The 20,259-nt window shown below is 37.4% G+C and overlaps 1 protein-coding gene across 1 annotated transcript in view; it reads right to left on the bottom strand.

Moving 5' to 3' along the window:
- DNAH12 (dynein axonemal heavy chain 12) overlaps positions 1 to 18,942 on the bottom strand; it is a 211,253-nt gene extending 192,311 nt beyond the window's left edge. The window contains exons 1-8 of the mRNA XM_081794954.1: positions 18,521 to 18,942; positions 17,633 to 17,811; positions 7,986 to 8,067; positions 7,787 to 7,813; positions 4,513 to 4,702; positions 3,591 to 3,663; positions 2,414 to 2,572; positions 2,014 to 2,209 (exon numbers count right to left, since the gene is read on the bottom strand). Coding sequence (XP_081651080.1) covers positions 2,014 to 2,209; positions 2,414 to 2,572; positions 3,591 to 3,663; positions 4,513 to 4,702; positions 7,787 to 7,813; positions 7,986 to 8,067; positions 17,633 to 17,802 — 897 coding nt within the window. The 5' untranslated portion in view covers positions 17,803 to 17,811; positions 18,521 to 18,942. The remainder of the gene's footprint in view (positions 1 to 2,013; positions 2,210 to 2,413; positions 2,573 to 3,590; positions 3,664 to 4,512; positions 4,703 to 7,786; positions 7,814 to 7,985; positions 8,068 to 17,632; positions 17,812 to 18,520) is intronic.
- Positions 18,943 to 20,259: the final 1,317 nt, after the last annotated feature.

Consider the following 20,259-nt stretch of genomic DNA (forward strand, 5'->3'; position numbering starts at 1 on the left):
TATACATTGCAAAATTCATGGAATCTTTGGGGATATTTTACAAAAGGGAAAGTTTTTATTCAGAACTGTTTTTGTAGAACTGTATTTCTATAATAGTAAAAATTTGAGGAGAGAATTAATATTCTCTTTAAAAATGATCAATTCAAGGGGCACCTGGGCGGCTCAGTCAGTTAAGCGTCTGACTCTTGATATCGGCTCAGATCATGATCTTGCAGTGGTGAGATCAACCCCCAAATCAGGCTCTGTGCTGACAGCATGGAAGCTGCTTAGGATTCTCTCTCCCCTTCTCTCTGCCCCAGCCCTGCTCTCTCTCTCTCTCTCTCTCTCTCTCTCTCTCTCACACACACACACACACACTCTCTCTCTCTCTCTCTCAAAATAAATAAATAAATAAATACTGTAAAAAAGATGATCAATTCAATTTCAAACCAAGATTTTACTAAGAAAAACATGAGAATCAATCAACTTGAAATTTCATATGTTCAAAAAAATGTTTACTGGGATAGTCCTTTTTGTTAATATTCTCCAATAAAGCTATAGATAATTAGTTGATAGCCTTTAAGCATGAGCCCAGTTATCACTCATAATACTGACACATACTTCTAGAATTTCCTTTCATTTTAGATTGCTTCAGATCTTGCTTCAGAAATGAAGCATTTTTATGCTAAACGTATTTAAATAAAATTATGATAAAAATGTTTTTCTTATTTCAAAATAACTACCTAGCACTATGTCTGAATAGAATTTTATTTAAAATAGTAAACTAAAGAGCACCTGGGTGGCTCAGTTGGTTAAGCATCTGACTTCCCCTTAAGTCATGATCTCACAGTCCGTGAGTTTGAGCCCCAAGCTGGGCTCTACACTGACAGCTCAGAGCCTGGAGTCTGCTTTGATTCTCTGTCTCCCTTTCTCTCTCTGCCCCTTCCCCGCTTATGTGCTCTCTTTCCCTCAAAAATGAAATAAATACTTAAAAAATAATAAAATAAAACATCAGTTTTAAATTTAGCACCCAAAAAATGAATAATCCAATTAAGAAATGGGCAGAAGACATAAATAGACATTTTTCCAAAGAAGATACACAGATGGCTAACAGCCACATGAAAAGATGCTCAACATCACTCATCATCAGGGAAACACAAATCAAAACCACGATGAGATACCATCTCCCACCTGTCAGAATGGCTAAAATCAAAAACGCAAGAAACAACAGGTGTTGGGGAGGATGTGGAGAAAGGGGAACTTTCTTGCATTGTTGATGGCAATATAAACTGGAGCAGCCACTCTAGAAAACAGTATGGAGGTTCCTCAAAGAGTTAACAATAAAATAAATAAATAAAAATTTGTTTAAAAAGTTAAAAATAGAACTACCCTACAATTAGGCAATTGCACTACTAGGTATTTACCCAAAGAATACAAAATTACTAATTCAAAATGTTGCATGCACCCCAAAGTTTATAGCAGCATTGTGTACAACAGCCAAATTATGGAAGCAGCCCAAGTGTCCACAGATAGATGAATGGATAAAGAAGATATGGTATAGAGACATGCAATGGAATATTATTCAGCCATAAAAAAGAGAATGAATCTTGCCATTTGCAATGACATGGATGGAGCAAGAGAGTATTATGCTAAGTGAAGTAAGTCAGAGAAAGACAGATACCATATGACTTCACTCATATGTGGAATTTAAGAAACAAAACAAATGAGTAAAGGGGGAAAAAATATAGAGACAGAGAGGCAAACCAAAAAACAGTCTCTTAACTATAGAGAAATGATGGTTACCAGAGGGGATGTGGGTGGGGGATGGGTGAAATAGGTGATGGGGATTAAGGAATGTACTTGTGATGAGCACCGGGTGTTATATGGAAGTGTTGAATCACTATACTGTACACCTGAAACTAAATATTACATTGTATGTTAACCAACTAGAATTTAAATAAAAACTTAAAATATAATAAAATAATAAACTAATTATAATAGCATTATCATTCAAGATATATAAAATATATTTACCTGATTTGACATAAGTGTAGAAACACAGTTATAAAATGCATCCCATTTTTCAGGTCTGATGCCTTCTAGAGCCTCCTTCTTTGTGAAAAGATTTATGACCTTTGGATACCATGTGTTCATTATCTTCTCTTCTGCCTTTCTAGCTTGTATTGACAGATCATTTTTTAGTGATTCACAATCAATTGGCCCTTTAGCTCTGTTTATGAGAAGTATAAAAATGATTTAAAGCAAATGATAAATATTGGTCCTAATACATAATTGTTGAAAAAAGTAAGAAAATTTTAATCTAAAGAAAAGTTCTCAAGATTCATCAGTTTAAAATGTCTACAGTGAAAATATAAAGATTCAAGCATGAGATATTCAAATCTTAAATGTTAGTTAATAAATATGAGATTTTTACCTAATTCCTGTTAAATCTAGCAAAATCGTATTGGAAAATGTCGTATAACCAAGGTCCAGTAATATTTTCATAGTTGGATGAACAATGTGCAAATTAGCTAATATTTGACTTCTTGTCTGCACATAGCTAGAATGCCAAGGCTTAGAATAATCCAGTCCTCTGGAAAAGCAAAACACCATATCAAGCAGAATTCAAACAATATACTCTAACTTTTAGGAAATAATAGTTATGACATGGAATTAATATTAAAGCGAGAAGAAGACTGGGAAATGTGGTCAGCGATCAAAGCTTTATGCATGTAATAAAAAGGCATCAAGATCTTGAAAGTGTATTATTGGCACACCTGGGTGGCTCAGTAGGTTAAGCACCCAACTCTTGATTTCAGCTTAGGTCATTATCTCACCATTCGTGGGATTGAGCCCCGAGTCAGGTTCTCTGCTGACCACAGGGAGCTTGCTTGGAATTCTCTCTCCCTCTCTCTCTGTCCCTCCCCTGCTCACATGCGGCTTGCTCTCTCTCTCTCTCTCTCTCTCAAAATAAATAAATAAACATTAAAAAAAAAGAGAGAGAGAGTGAGAGAGAAAGTGCATTATCTTCAGAGAGGACAGACTGATGGGCCAGGTACCCTGCTAACTTCCACTGTGCTCTGGCTCAGTTACCCTGGGTATGGATAAACGAACTCAGGACTGGGAAGAGAGGAAGAAATCTGTCTGGTATACACCAGAGGTTACTTAAGGCCAAGTTGACCTATACATCCTTAAAGATTCTCCTGATTGTGTAAGCAACAAATAGACAAGTTCAGAGCAAGGATACACCACAGTAGTGCTATTCTTCAGATGTATTCAAAATAGCTTCACAATTCTAGACTTAAATGTTAGATCAGCTTATTTTCAATCTGTTATCAAAACCTAGATGCAGGGGCATCTGGGTGGTGCAGTCGGTTGAGCGTCCGACTTCAGCTCAGGTCATGATATCACAGTCCATGAGTTCAAGCCCTGAGTCAGGGTCTGTGCTGACAGCTCACAGCCTGGAGCCTGCTTCGGATTCTGTGTCTCCCTCTCTCTCTGTCCCTCCCCTGCTCATGCTCTGTCTCTCTCTGTCTCAAAAATAAATAAAAACATTAAAAAAAATTTTTTTAAACCTAGATGCAATACTGTTTTTAAAATAATTTACTCACACAGGGGATTCAGGTAAAGGGCCTCCTTCATCTTCAAGCCATTTAACCGGAGGTTTCACGAGAACACTCCTCACTAAAACACATACATGTATTAATATTTCTTGAAAACTCTCACAAGTCCTACTCAAACTTTCTAACTTTTCATATTGGATAATATAGCTTATTGAGCATTAAAGTGAGTATGAGAAAAAAAAATCCTTTATTTGAAAAAAAATCAAGTTGTTGGTACTATTTAGGTGTTACTTTAGGGGTGAATTCAGATACAGTAAAGCTTTAAGTTTCAGCTTTTTGCATTCTATCTACTCAAAGGCCACTTAAAAGAATTTATTCCAGGGGTTCCTGGGTGGCTTGGTCAGTTGAGCATCGGACTCTTGATTTTGGCTGAGGTCATGTCCTCATGGTTCCTGAGATCGAGCTATGCATCGGTCTCTGTGCTGACAGCATGGAGTTGCTTGGGATTCTCCCTCTCTCTCTCTCTCTCTCTCTGCCCCTCCCCTGCTTGCACGCTCTCTCTCTCTCTCTCTCTTTCTCTCACAAAATAAATAAACATTAAAAAAAACTTATGCCAATAAAAATTTCCAATATTAAATCCCTAATAAATTTCTCTAAATACACTAATACTTTTTTTTTTTTTTTTACAATCCGGTATTAAACAGTGTAACTACAATCAGAAAGACAAAGAGAAAAATGAAAAAGCCCTTAGCTAATAAGCACAGGAAAAAAAAAATTATACAAAGTTCCCTTAAATTACAAAGATTTTGACTAGATTATAAGCTCAAAATAAAAGCTTTAAATAAAAATAGTATGTAAGAAATACATACAGCTAAATATATAAATTATTCATTATTCATATTTCTACTTTTGATTGAAGGGGTGGGAAACAAAAGTAAAAGAAGCTTGGCATTTGTGAAATGCTACTTACCCAGATATCTCTTCATGCTTTTTTCAAAGTCACTTGACACCTCATTTATGAGACTTTCAACAAGTTTTTCTCTTTCTTTCCCTTCCTTTAAAGACTCAGGTATCAGCATTAACATGTGATCCAGCCATTCCTGCTGAATAGGCACCATGGGACTACTTTCTACACGTTGCTTCATATAAATATAGTTGAACTGAGAATGTAATAAGAAAAAACTAAATGTTCTAAATGGTATATCAGTGTAACTCCGGTGCTCTGTCTTTTCAAGACAACATTTTTTTGGAATAGAAATATTCTGAAAAATAACATGTTTTCAGAATAAAAACACTTGGAAGTATGAGCTGCAAAGAAACCATTTTTTCAAGTACTCAGTATATATTTATTAAATGAATAAGAATTGGAAATTGGGAGTAAGGCCTGGGCTAGGGAAGCTGGGCATGCCCATGTTATCCACTCAAACATCGAAATATTTAGCATTAATCCATTAAACAGTAAAAAATTAGCAAATATGCACCCAGCACAAAGGTACAAAGTCACAATTGATAAAATAGCCAAAAATGACAGGAAATAGTAGCAATAAATTATGCATAGGTATTATTAAATATTTTAGAATATTAATCAAGTTGATTAATTTAAAGTATTATCAGGGTGTTTCCCCACCCACCTCAAATCTGCATTTTACACTTGAGAAAACTAATCTTGTCATTAACTCTTCACTCAAACCAGGGTTGGAGTTTAAGGTTTTCTGTATTAAAATACATATAAATGTTGAGGTTCCTGGGTGGCTCAGTTGGTTAAGCATCCTACTTCAGCTCAGGGCATGATCCCATAGTTCGTGAGTTCGAGCCCTGCATCAGGCTCTGTGCTGATAGCTCAGAGCCTGGTGCCTGCTACAGATTCTGTGTCTCCCTCTCTTTCTCTCTCTGCCCCTCCTCTGCTCATGCTCTCTCTCTCTCTGTATGTTGAAAATAAATAAATGTTAAAAAAAATACATATAAATGCAGATTCATCAGAATCTTAAATATACAATAGAAATCAATTAGGTTATCTTTAATATTTAAGAGTGTACTATGAATTTAATATGCCAAATTTGTTGGGACTCTCTGAATAGGAATACAGTATTGTGTTTTTTTTTTTATTTTTTTAACGTTTATTTATTTTTGAGAGAGACAGACAGACAGACAGACAGAATCCAAAGCAGCCTCCAGGCTCTGAGCTGTCAGCACAGAGCCCAACGCAGGGCTTGAAACTGTGAGCCCTGAAATCATGACCTGAGCCAAAGTGGGATGCTCAACCGACTGAGCCACACAGGCACCCAAGGAATACAGTATTGTAAAACAAAAAATAGGGGCGCCTGGGTGGCTCAGTCAGTTAAGCATTTAACTCTTGATTTCAGCTCAGGCCATGATCTCATGGTTCATGAGACAGAGCCCAGAATTGGGCTCTGCACTGACAGCTTGGCGCCTGCTTGGGATTCTCTCTCTCCCTTTCTCTCTCTGCCCCTCCCCTGCTTGTACTCCCTCTCTTTCTCTCAAAATAAATAAATAAACATTTAAAAAACAAGGTTTTCACTGAATAATAGTTTTTAATTTTGATGAAATACAATTTATTGGGGTTTTTTTCTTTTATGGGTTATGCTTTTTGTGTCAGTCTGAAGACTCTGCTTAGCTCCAGGTTTGCTTCTAAGTTTAAATAATCTCTACACCCAATGTGGGGCTTAAACTCACAACCCTGAGATCAAGAGTTGCATGACAGCAGCAAGCCCGATGTGGGGCTTGAACTCACGAACCAAACCATGAGATCATGACCTGAGCCAAAGTCTGACGCTTAACCAACTGAGCCACAAAGGTGCCCCTAAAAGTTTTTGGTTTTATGTTTTACATTTAAATCTATGATCTAATTTTAGTAATTTTTGTACAAGGTGTGACATTTAGGCTGAAGTTTGAGGGTTTTTTTTGTTGTTGTTTATTTGTTTTATTTTTTTATGGATGTCCAATTGCTCCACCCCATTTGTTGAAAACACTATCCTTCTTCTGTTGAATTAATTTTTGCACTTTGTCAAAAATTAGCTGGCTGTACTCATATAGGTCTACTTCCAGGCCATTTATTCCACGGATCCATGTGTCCAATTATTTAAAAGTAAAAGCATTTTTGAAAAGTCAGTGAGAAGTCTAGTGAAAGCAGTATTGAAAAAAATGTCCCTTGGATTTGGCAATTCATAGTCACTGGTGACATTAATGATGAAGAGGTGGAGTTCCTACATGCCAGATGACCAAGAGCAGTGGGTTCAGGAATGAAAGACTGTGCCATGCCCAGCTGCCTGTTTTAGATTGTAAGACACTAGAAGGCAAGAACTCTGGACAAAGAGTGAGGATGCTAAGTGCATACACACAGGTACATTCTGCAATTCACCCAACCTCATGTTAAATATTTATGAATGCTTTGTATCAGTTCTTGTATCTATTAAAGAGGCAAATACAGAGCCAAAGTCTCCAGAAAATTTGGGAGGGAGAAAGTGAAGGAAGAAGACCATAGAGAAAGAAAGAAAGAAAGAAAGAAAGAAAGAAAGAAAGAGAAAGGAAATTTAGAAGAGAAGAGAGAAAAGAAAAGAAAAGAAAAGAAAAGAAAAGAAAAGAAAAGAAAAAACTTAGAGTAGATAAAATTAGGTTCTCCCAAAGATCCTCAATACAGGGAGGTATCATCCCCAATAGGAACTTGAAGAGACTTGGAAAGCCTGTACTCCCATCTGGGAACATGCTGCATGAATTTCTCTTTTGTGTAGACAGCTGCATAAGTTTCCATATCCTTTGCTGTTAAATACATTTTACATGTTATCATCTTCCACCAATTATACCACAGGCCCATGTTGTCACCCATGCAGTCAGTGCCATTTTTTAAAATCCAGCACCTATCATGTGTCTAGCACCCTCTGGATTCTCAATAAGTAATCATCATTATATCAATATCAGAACAATGAAAAGGGAAATGCATTTCCTTTATAACTGCAATTTTTCAATTTTTTCCCACTTTTTGAAATAGGAACTAAATCATTTACAACTAATTCTCAAATAACAAATGGCAACAAAAATATAATTCTTAAATCCCATATTTGTCATCCATGACATGTTTGTTCCTTTACAGAAAATTAAAATCTCAGTTTCTAAATATTTTTTCTCTTCTAGAATGGGTCTTATTAGCAGGTGGTCTTAGAAGGAGTTACTTTGCAATAATTTCTTTGAACATTTTCAAAAAGAGAAATATAAAAAATTGAACTCACTCCTTTCTTTTTAATTTCACTGGTCATCTGTCAAAAGCAAACAAATAAGACATAATTAAATCAAGGAGAAAAAATTCTAAGTGATTTAAATGTACGTATTATTCTCTTAAAAATACTAGTTATGTTGTGATTGACTTAAAGTAAATAAGAATTAAAATTGTATAAGGACAAACTTTTTAAAGAGAAAACATAAACTTACAGCTAGAGGATAATCTGGCTCTGGTGTTGGCAGTGTTCTTTTACCCAGTGTTCTGTCTAAACTTCTTTTGGCTCCATCAATTCTGAAATTTATAGTTAAAAAATGTCTGACTCCAACATGATACCCTACATGGAAAACCCAAAAGACTTCCCCAAAAGGCTGCTAGAACTGATACATGAATTAAGCAAAGGCGCAGTGTACAAAATCAATGTACAGAAATCGGTTGCATTTCTTTTTTTTTTTTTTAATTTTTTTTTTTTAACATTTATTTATTTTTGAGAGAGGGAGAGACAGAGCATGAACGGGGGAGGGTCAGAGAGAGAGGGAAACACAGAATCTGAAACAGGCTCCAGGCTCCGAGCTGCCAGCACAGAGCCCGACGCGGGGCTGGAACTCACGGACCGCGAAATCATGACCTGCGCCGAAGTCGGATGCTTAACCGACTGAGCCACCCAGGCACCCCAGAAATCGGTTGCATTTCTATACACCAATAATGAAGCAACAGAAAGAGAAATCAAGAAATTAATCCCATTTACAATTGCACCAAGAACCATAAAATATGCAGGAATAAACCTAACCAAAGATAGAAAAGATCTGTATGCTGAAAAGTATAGAACACTTATGAAGGAAATTGAAGAAGACACAAAGAAATGGAAAAACATTCCATGCTCATGGATTGGAAGAATAAATACTGTTAAAATGTCAATGCTACCCAAAGCTATCTACACATTCAATGCAATCCCAATCAAAATTGCACCAACGTTGTCCTCAAAGCTAGAACAAACAATCCTAAAATTTGTATGGAACCACAAAAGACCCCAAATAGCCAAAGTAATATTGAAAAAGAAAACCATAGTGGGAGGCATCACAATCCCAGACTTTGGCCTCTACTACAAAGCTGTAATCATCAAGACAGTATGGTATTGGCACAAAAACAGACACATAGACCAATGGAATAGAATAGAGAACCCAGAAGTGGACCCACAAAAGTATGGCCAACTAATCTTTGACAAAGCAGGAAAGAATATCCAATGGAAAAAGACTGTTTCTTTAGCAAATGGTGTTGGGAGAACTGGACAGCAACATGCAGAAGGATGACACTAGACCACTTTCTTACACCATACACAAAAATAAACTCAAAATGGATGAAATACCTAAATGTGAGACAGGAAACCATCATAACCCTAGAGGAGAAAGCAGGCAACAACCTCTTTGACCTCAGCCACAGCAACTTCTTGCTCAACACATCTACAAAGGCAAGGGAATTAAAAGCAAAAACAAACTATTGGGACCTCATCAAGATAAAAACTTCTGCAATGCAAAGGAAACAATCAACAAAACTAAAAGGCAACTGATGCAATGGGAAAAGATATTTACAAATGACATATCGGATAAAGGCTTAGTATCCAAAATCTATAGAGAACTTACCAAACTCAACACCTGAAAAACAAATAATCCAGTAAAGAAATGGGCAAAAGACATGAATAGACACTTTTCCAAAGAAGACATCCAGATGTCCAACAGACACATGAAAAGATGCTCAACATCACTCATCATCAGGGAAATACAAATCAAAACCGCACTGAGATACCACCTCACACCAGTCAGAGTAGCTAAGATTAACAACTCAGGAAAAAACAGATGCTGGCGAGGATGTGGAGAAATGGGAACCCTCTTGCACCGTTGGTGGGAATGCAAACTGGTGTAGCTGCTCCGGAAAACAGTGTGGAGCTTCCTCAAAAAATTAAAAATAGAACTACCCTACGACCCAGCAATAATAACACTACTAGGAATTTATCCAGAGGATACAGGAGTGCTGATTCATAGGGGCACATGTACCCCAATGTTTACAGCAGCGCTTTCAACAATAGCCAAATTATGGAAAGAGCCTAAATGTCCATCAACTGAAGAATGGATAAAGAAGATGTGGTTTATATACATATACAATGGAATACTACTTGGCAATGAGAAAGAATGAAATCATGCCATTTGCATCAATGTGGATGGAACTGGAAGGTATTATTCTAAATGAAATAAGTCAGTCAGAGGAAGACAGATATCATATGTTTTCATTCATATGTGGATCTTGAGAAACTTAACAGAAGACCATGGGGGGAAGGGAAGGGAAAAAATAGTTACAAACAGAGAGAGAGGGAAACAAACCCTAAGAAACTCTTAAATACAGAGAACAAACTGAGGGTTGATGGGGGTGTGGGGGAGAGGAGACAATGGGTGATGGGCATCGAGGAGGGTACTTGTTGGGATGAGCACTGGGTGTTGTATGTAACATGGGAATCTACCCCAAAAACCAAGAGCACACTGTACATAATGTATGTTAGCCAACTTGACAATAAATTATATTAAAAAAATAAATGCAATTGCTTATATAGAACCCTTCAATAAATTCATGGCATCTGTTGGTGCTATTACTAAAAAAAATAATAATAATAAAATCATTAGCTATTAAAAAATGTCTGATTCTCTTGAAGATAACATTAGAATATATTAAAACATTACAGTTTAAGAGTGTCTGGCTGGCTCAGTCAGTAGAGCATGTCACTCATGACCTTGGGGCCATTATTTGAACTGCAAGGGGGGGTAGAGTTTACTTCAATAATAATAATAATGATAATAATAATAAGCATTACAATTTGAACATCTTTTCAATTATACTTAAAGAAGAGATATTCAATGGGGGGCGGGGGAGAGGGGAAAATGGTTGATGGGCATTGAGGAGGGCACTTGTTGGGATGAGCACTGGGTGTTATATGTAAGCGATGAGTCACGGGAATCTACCTCCAAAACCAAGAGCACGCTGTATACACTGTATGTTAGCTAACTTGACAATAAATTATATTTTTAAAAAAACAAGAGATATTCAAGAGTTCTTTATCTTACTGAATTTTTCTCTCTCTCCCTCTCTCTCTCTTTCTCTCTGTTTTTTTGAGAGAGAGAGCATGGGGGAGGGGAAGAGGGAGAGGGAGAGAGAAAATCTCAAGCAGGCTCCACACCCAGGGAGAGACTCAATCCCACAACCTTGGTATCATAACCTGAGCTAAAATCAAGAGTCAGTTGCTCAATCTACTGAGTCACCCAGGTGCCTCTGAATTTTCTATAAGAAACAAATCCTTAGTTTTCAAATTATTCATGTATACTGTAAAAGAATGAGACTAAAAGTAAAAATGAAATTTTTTTTCAATAAAAACTTATGGACAAATTTTGAGTTAATCCTCATGTCTAGTGGGCCGTCATGTGTATTGTGCCTATTCAAATGCCACCCTGTCAGAGAAGCCTTATCTTACCCCTTATATTAGGTAGCACTTCCTTCACTATCCAATCCTTTCATCCTCACCTTGCTTCATAGAACTTACCACTATTTGACATATTACATGCTGTAGATTGTTTTACTCATTTCCTTGTCTCTAAATGTCCAGAATAGTATTTGGCGCACAGTAAGTACTCAATAAACAATTTGAATATTGGAATTTATCATCTATAAAATATAATTTCCTCTTTAAATAAAGTTATATCATCATCTAATCCATCTGTCACCAAATATTTATTCAACGCTTATATTATGCAAGACACTCTACTAGGTTTTATTAAAGTATAACACCAATAGGAGCACCTGACTGGTGAGCTAGTGGTCAGATGCTGGTTGAGCATCTGACTCTTGGTTTCGGCTCAGGTCATGATTTCCCAGTTCGTAAATTGAATTCAAACCCCATGACTGGCTCTATGCTGACAGCACGGAGCCTGCTTGGGATTTTCTCTCTCCCTCTCTCTCTGCCCCTCTCCTGCTCAAGTGCCCTTGTGCTCTCTTTCTCTCTCTCTCTCTCTCTCTCTCTCTCAAAATAAAGACATCTTTTAGGGGCGCCTGGGTGGCTCAGTCGGTTAAGCGGCCGACTTCGGCTCAGGTCATGATCTCGCGGTCCGTGAGTTCGAGCCCCGCGTCGGGCTCTGTGCTGACAGCTCAGAGCCTGGAGCCTATTTCAGATTCTGTGTCTCCCTCTCTCTCTGCCCCTCCCCTGTTCATGCTCTGTCTCTCTCTGTCTCAAAAATAAATAAACGTTAAAAAAAAATTTTTTTTTAAATATATATAACAACAACAAATCTCAAGGAATTTATAAACTGAAATGGTGAGGAGATAAAAACAGGTACCACATGAAAGGCATGGGACTCTGATGGTTCAGAGGAGGGGACAAGTTCACTTCTACCTGGAGGTATCTGTAAAGGCTACATGAACAAGTTGGCATTTACAATGAGCTTTAAATAAAAGAAAGGATTTCAGGTAGAGATGTAGTTTTCCTGGGTAGATGGATCTGAAACACAAGACTCTCCTGAGAAACAGGAAGGCAAGGGAATGATCAAAGGAAAAAACAGTGAGTAGTGGGAAGTTGTCTAATATGCTCAGAGGTTATGGGATCAGATGAAGATAAGTTTGGAGAAATGGACTGGAATATCCAAATAAGGGCCTCAAATAGCAGGTTTTTTTATTCAATAGACAATGGGAGTTGCTGAGAGTTTTTGAGCATGGAAACATTTTTAGGAAGATAAATCTACTAGTTTGTAAAGGTTAATACACTGGAGAAGATGGCCAAAGCAGAGAATACAAGGAAAAGAAAAGAGACCTGAGAAAGAAGATTGGAGGACGCCAAGCATGACAGGAATGAGAAAAAAATCACAATTGAAGGAGGCAAAGATGTGGTCAGAGAGGCAGGTGGAGAACCAGAATGAATTTCAAGGAAAAGATGGCCACCAGAACCATAAACGTAGATTGGTAAGCTCCAGAGAGACAAGGACCATGTCTGCTTTGTTCATTGCTCTATGCACAACACTTAGATAATGTCCATCAAAGTCAATAAATATCTGTGGAATGATCAGAATAGTGGATTTGGAAAAAACCTTGTATATCTAATTCAGTACCTTATTTGATACATGAATACTCTCAAAAACATCAAGTTGTACCCTGAGATGAGTGAGGGAGATGGCTTTCATCACTTTCTGAGGTAGCCCAATTTATTGTCAGCTAGTTTATTTTTAAATTGAGTTGTATCCTTGTAACTTTTATTCTCCAGAGCTATACATAAAGAGTCATATTTTTTTTTCTGTTGCCCTTCAAAACTTGATGGTACTCGTCCAGTTCTTTCAACTATTACTACCAATAAAAGTTACCACTTACTGTGAGCTTATGTTCTAGGCATTAGCTTAAGATCTGTAAGTACATGGATCTCCTTTAACTCTCATTAAATTCTAAGAGAAAAGCACTATTCTTACCTCCATCTTACAGATAGGAAGATGATGATAAGTAGTTATCTAACTTGCCAAATTCATGCATGGCTAATAAGCTGCAGAGACAGGGTATGAACCCAAGCCTGTGTGATGCCAGTCTATACTCCATTTAAGCAAATCAGCCTCCTTTAAAGATGGGATAGTTTCAAAATTCCTCTCTCTTCTATGGCTGTTATGGTTTATCAATATCCCTCTTAAAGCGTGACCCCAGAACTACAGATGTTGTTTGATCAGTGCAGAGTGAAAATTTTCTACCATTCTAGAATTCTACATTTATTAAAGCAGCATAAGACTGAATTTGCTTTTTTTTTTTTTTTAAGGTAGGCTCTATGCCCAATGTGGAACTTGAACTCTTGACTGCAAGATCAAGAGTCCCATGCTCTACCGACTTACCCAGCCAGGAACCCCTGAATTGGTTTTTTTGAGTAGCTTCATTTCCATGTTGAATCTTACTGAATCTGACTAAACTAAAATTCCAAAGGCATTTTCACATGAAATAGAAAATGTGGCTGGGATAACTTCATTCCTCTTTTCTTTATTAATCATCAAGGTGCAAGCCAGACTTCCTTTCAACCATCATTATTTCCCTGAATAGCCTAGCTCTCAGCGATCCATACTTTCAAGGAATTTGCCTTATACTTTGGTATGCTAGCTGGCACTCGCTGACTTGCACTCCAATTATCCCAGCAAATATATGCCTGACCTCCTTGAGCTCATTATATAAGAAAAGCCATCCTTTAAGATAGCAACAGTTTCCTGGGGTGTGTTTTCTCCTACTGGCTATACATACAAAGAGTTGAGAAGAATATACAAGTGAGCCTTTTCATTCCCTGCCTGTTTTTGCTTTGTATGTTGACAATCACAAACAAATAAATAAACAAAAATTGGATAATTTCAAAAGACTGTGTGAGAGATGCAGTGAAGGAGTACAGTGCAGTGAAGGAGAAAAAGGTTGGTCTAAATCAAGATGGAGATAGTGGCCAAGGAAGAAGTAACTCATTCCTGGGACTCTGGAAAGCTATAAAATGATTTTGTCTCAGCTAAGTGTTCCCAGACACTGGCCACAGGAGGGGCCCAGTTCTGCCCAAGATAACTTACATCCTGTCTCAGTCCTGGAACTCTATCAACAGACTTCACCCCATCTTCGACCCAGGGAAATCTCATCTCTATATCCTAACAGGTAGAGGTAGAAAGAGATGAAGAAACAAAATCCACAGTTTTCCAGGGAAAAAAAATGTTTCTGGTATAAAAAACTTTAATTGCAAATGAATTTTCCCTAAATAAACAATGGCAATTCTAATCTCAGTATTAATAAAGCACTATGCTTAAGGCAATTTTGAGACACTATTTTTTTTTTATTAAGCACCCAAATGAGAGAGGTACTACTTATATGTCTATACAAAGCATAGAGTTACGTTCCTCTTTTAAAAATTCATTTATTCAGGGTGCCTGGGTGGCTCAGTCGGTGGAGCAGTTGAGTGTCTGACTCTTGATTTCAGCTCAGGTCATGATCCCAGGGTGGTAGGATCGAGCCCTGTGCATCAGGCTCTGCACTGAGTGTGGAGCCCACTTAAGATTTTCTCTCTCTCTCTCTTTCCTTCTGCCCCTCTCCCCCACTCATGCTCTCTCTCTCTCAAATAAAAATACATATTTTTTATATATATTTTTTAAAAATTCATTTATTCACTCATTCAGTTCACCAACAATAACATGCCAGACACTGTGCTTTTTTGTTGAGATCTCTGCCCTTTTTTGAAATTTTTATTTATTTATTTATAATTTACATCCAAGTTAATTAGCATATAGTGCAATAATGGTTTTTTAAATTTATTTCTTTTTAATTTACTTCCAAGAGAGATCTCTGCCCTTAGACATGTGAAAGTAGAAGAGAGGAGCGACTCAGAAACAACAATACATTGTGTAGTTGAGGAAGTCATACTTCCTCAATCTATTTGCTGATTGACCCTTCTGCACTGAAGATTTAAATATAATTCCTTCTTTTTAATTTTTATTTAATTTTTAGTTAGTTAACATACAGTGCAATATTAGTTTCAGGCATAGAATTTAGTGATCCATTACTTACATACAACACCCAGTGCTCATCCCAACAAGTGCCCTCTTTAGTGCCCATCACCCATCTAGCCCATCCCCCCACCCACCTCCCTCCATCAACCCTCAGTTTGTTCTCTGTTGTTAAGAGTCTCTTGAGATTTGTCTCCCTCACTCCTCCTTTTTTTCTCCCTTCTCATATATGTTCATCTGTTTTGTTTCTTAAATTCCACATATGAGTGAAATCATATGGTATGTCTTTCTCTGATTGGCTTATTTCTCTTAGCATAATACATTCTAGCTCCATCCTAGAAGCTTAGTTCTGGGCCTTCTTCTCCTCTCTGTTTGCTCTCTCTAGGTGATTTGAACTATTCCCCATAGCTTTAACAACTATCTACATTCTGTTGGTTCCCAAATTTGTATCTTTAGCCTAGATCTTTGCTCTTATATATCCATCTGCCTACTTAACATATTTCCCCTTAGATGTCACATAAGCTCCTCAACTTCAAAAACTACCTCCCCAATCTCCTGGACCTCTGATTCTTTACAGATATAAACACTACCATCCACCTTGTTACCAAAGTCAATCCAATAGCAAGTTCTACTGATTCTGGATCCAAACATATCCCCTGCAAATTTAGTTCTCTCCTCCTGCCCTGTTTCCAGCCTTATCAAACCACTGTAAGCTCTCATCTCTGCTACTACAAAAGCATCCCACCTGGTCTCCTTGTTTCCTACTACTCTCGCTTTCTCCCTTTCCCCACTTCAGTCTATTCTTAATAGCCAGAGTGAATTTCATATCATGTCCCAGTTTAAAACATTTCAATGGCTTCCATTGTACTTAAAGTGGAATCTGAATTAATTATCATGGCTTACAAAACCTTTCACAGTCTGCCCCCACCTTTCTCTCCACCTTTACCTGGTATCACTCTTCCCCAGGCCCCTGATACTCTAGTGACCCTGGCCTTTGTCAGTTCCCAGGACATGCGAAAGCATTCATATACCAGGACTTTCAATGCTTGCTATCTCCTTTGCTAGAGTGCTGTTCTCATGTTTATTTAAATGAAAAACTTCCTATTCTTAAGAGCGCCTGGGTGACTCAGTCAGTTAAGCGGCTGAGTTCAGCTCAGGTCATGATCTTGCATGATTTGTGAGTTCGAGCCCCATGTCAGGCTCTGTGCTGACAGCTCAGAGCCTGGAGCCTGCTTCAGATTCTGTGTCTCCCTCTCTCTCTGCCCCTCCCCTGCTCACACTCTGAGTCTCTCTGTCTCTCAATAATAAATAAATGTTAAAAAAAATTTTTTTAACCAAAAAACAAAAAACTTCCTATTCTTTAGATTTCTACTTAAATATCATCTCCACAGAACTTTCCTGTGATGTTCCTAGAACACCTTCCCTCTCTATCTCACAATCTCATATCATCATAGTGCTCAACATCACTTAAAAGGTTAACATACTCTTTTTGTTTGTTTGTTTTTAAATGTTTACTATGTCTCCTCCCACTAAAATATAAGCATCTTAAAGACTCCCTTCTGTTGTATTCTCTATGGTCTCCCTAGTAACAAGCACAATGTCTGTGTAACAGTTGGTAGTTAATATCTACTAAATAAATTGATGTAAAAGAAATACATAATAAAAATTAAAGCTGTACAAAGGGGATTAGGAAACAGCTTTCCAGAGGAGATGATCCATAAAGTAAGCCTTGAAGAACTAGTATAAATATTCAGGCAGACATTTTCCAGTGAAGGAAATTGCAGGGAGCAATTATGAAATTTATTTTTTCACTAAACTGTGAAAAATATACTCCTGGAACTGCAAGTAGTTCAACATAACAATGGAAGACGATGAAAGGATTTGGAGTAAGAACAATATGTAACTCCTAAGGCACCTTGTTCTTTATTCTCTAAGTGAACTAAAACATTGAGTAGACCTACGTTTATAAACTAGAGGTGATAAGAATAGTACCTATTTTATAGGGTAGTTGTGAGAAATACAGGGTGAAGTGATAAAAAAACAATGCTTAGAATAAGCAGTGATTAGCACAATCACTATATTAACTATAGATACAGTGACATATATATGTATAACATATATATTAGATACATAGATATAGTCGCTATATATAGTGACATATAAGATATATACATATAGTGATATATAACATTAACTTTGTGATTACTTTTTAAATTGTTTCCCTAACTGAACATTTGCCCCTTAACAACCTACATAAAGTTTTTTTTATAAGAATATGAACACTAATTATTTCACTTGAATTCCAAAGAATTATTTACCAATATGCTACTTACACTAACTGATTAATTGTCTTCTGCTGCTCCTTATATCTTCTGTAATTCAGCAGTTTACTTTGTGCTGGTGTATCAACACCTATGTTTTCAGGGGGGCGCACAATAGGAGGCAACTTCAAGTTCAGAGCTTCCTTTTCTGCTGCAATGACAGCTTTGTTTCCATCCGACATTTTGGTCTCCTAAAGATTAAAATACTTTATACTCTGAGGAGAAAAGGCCTATAAAGCAGTTTTTGTAAATGTTAGCCTCGATATACTCATAGCATATCTTAGATATCAATTCCAAAAATTCCAGACCTTTTGAGATCTTCCTCCCAAGTTTGGTGTTAGTTTAAAGAATGACAGTTGAGGTAACTGGGAGGGATTCCTGTTACAGCTCCACATCCCACTTGCTACGAAGAAATGAATCCAGTCACTTCCCAGTTAGGGTTTCAGTTTCCCCCAGGATGAAATTGAGGAACTGGATTAGACACTCTCTAAATACCCCTTCAGTTCTAAAATCCTGGGTTCAAATTGTTCTCTAAAATGCAAACCACCACCACCACCAACACCACTACCAAAAAATCCAGTTGTTCAGGTATAATCCCTCTCCCAAAGAAGCTGATGCTTGACATCATTAAGATTTTTAAACATCAATATTCTATCTTAGTCTTGCTCCTTCCTAGGAAGTGATACGGTGGCCAAACAACAACAGGCATACTTAACGCACAAGAAATCTAAAGTGTCATGTAAATGTTGAATAATTAACTGTGATACCAGCTGTTTTTGCCGTCAACGCCCACAGAATGTGCAGATTCCTGCCTTGAAAAAGAGTATTTCTGTCGGCACCCAGTTAGAGACCTTCGGCTCTGGGAGAAGAGGGAAGAGAAAACCTGAGGACAAGAAGTACCTATCTCATTGCTTTTCACCACTTCCCAGCTGCGCAGACGAGAGGCAAACGGTTCAGTTACTTAGTTTCTTCTCTGGTGAAAGGAAGAGGAAAAACAAAGTGTGAAACCTCTGGGAATCCCACCGCTCGGAAAGAGCTGGGCCGTCGCCTGTAGCGTACAAACAAAGTTGTCGCCATGGAAACTGTCGCGGTTGCGGCTGGAGAGACTGGGTAGAGGTTGCCTGGAGAGGGCACATGCTCAGCTGCAACAGACTAGGATCACCTGCCACAATAATTCATTACTCAGTTCGTTACTAATTAATCACGAATGGAGGGTGAGTGAATGAGATTTTTTTACCTAACTTGCTTCCCTTGGAACGGGTCCAGGGAATCAGGATCTTCAAGTTGTGGAAAACTGCAAGACTGGAAATTTGGATGTGTTGGAAAATAGGATTATGTACACACTCGCTCTCACAGGAGGATCAAGTCTTCTAGCGTCCCCACAGTGACTTCACTGTAAACAATCAGCAATATGGGTTAGTTTGTTTCTATATTTGATATTTGTTTATACAGCACTTTTCTTTCAGGAAATCCTTCATAAAAAAGGTTACAGTGTGCCAATTTTGCGTGTATGCTTGGAGATAGAAACGTGAAACTTTGCTATTTGAGGCTGCACAATGGATACTCCATCTAAATGATAAGAGCCTACACAAACATCATGTGCATAAATAAAATTGGGGGGTGAGTAAGTCCTGGTGGTATATTGATGGCATATTCATTCAACAAATATTTGAGCATCTTTTATGTGCTAGTAATGTAAAGAATTGTTTTTAGAGTACAGCCTAACTTGTATGTCTGGCACACAGCAGGTCCTTTGAAAACATGCAGGTGAGTGGATGAACAGGTTAAATATCCTTGTAGCTTGTAATAGGAAACTGTCTTCCTGTAGAAAACAAAATACTTATATAAATATGTGATTTTTTTTTGACATTTGCTTAAGCTAAACTAAAGCTGTGGACTTAAGAGAAGATAGCAGTCTTTTGTATTATACCCACATCTTCTCCCAGTTATTCAATCAAACACTATTCTAGTGCTGCAATAAAGAGATTTTGCAAGTACAATTCAAATCCCTAATAAATTGATGTTAAACTAGAGAGAGTATCTGTGTGGGTCTGACTTAATCAGTGGAAATCCTTTCAAAGAGAAGGTTTAGGCATGCACTGAGTCAGACTCTTAACAAGCAGTTAGGTTTATAATTGCTCTCTCCTGTCTGGATGTTTCCTTCCTGACAGCCTGCCCTATAGATGTTGGACTTGCTTAACCAGTCCCCACAATTGCATAAGCTAATTCCTTGTAATAAATCCATATATACACATATACATACATATGGATGTATATAAGGGATATATAACATCTGGTTCCACTTCCCTCATTAAACCCTAATACAATGCATATCTTTTTTTAAGCAGCTTTATGGAGGTATAATTTATACACTGTAAAACTTACCATTTTAAAGTATATAATTCAATGCTATTTCCTAGTTGTAAACATTTAATTTTTAAAAAATATTTTATGTTTTAAGTAATCTCTACACCCAATGTGGGGCTTGAACTTACAACCTTTAGATCAAGAGTCGCATGCTCTACTGACTGAGCTAGCCTGATGCCCCCAACAATGATTTTTTTAGCAAATGTAGAGAGTTGTACAACCATTACCAAGATTCAGATCAAAAACATTTCCATCACTGCACAAAGTTCCCT

Source organism: Panthera onca, chromosome A2 (assembly GCF_046562875.1).
Source record: "Panthera onca isolate mPanOnc1 chromosome A2, mPanOnc1 haplotype 2, whole genome shotgun sequence".
Classification (NCBI taxonomy): Eukaryota; Metazoa; Chordata; class Mammalia; order Carnivora; family Felidae; genus Panthera; species Panthera onca.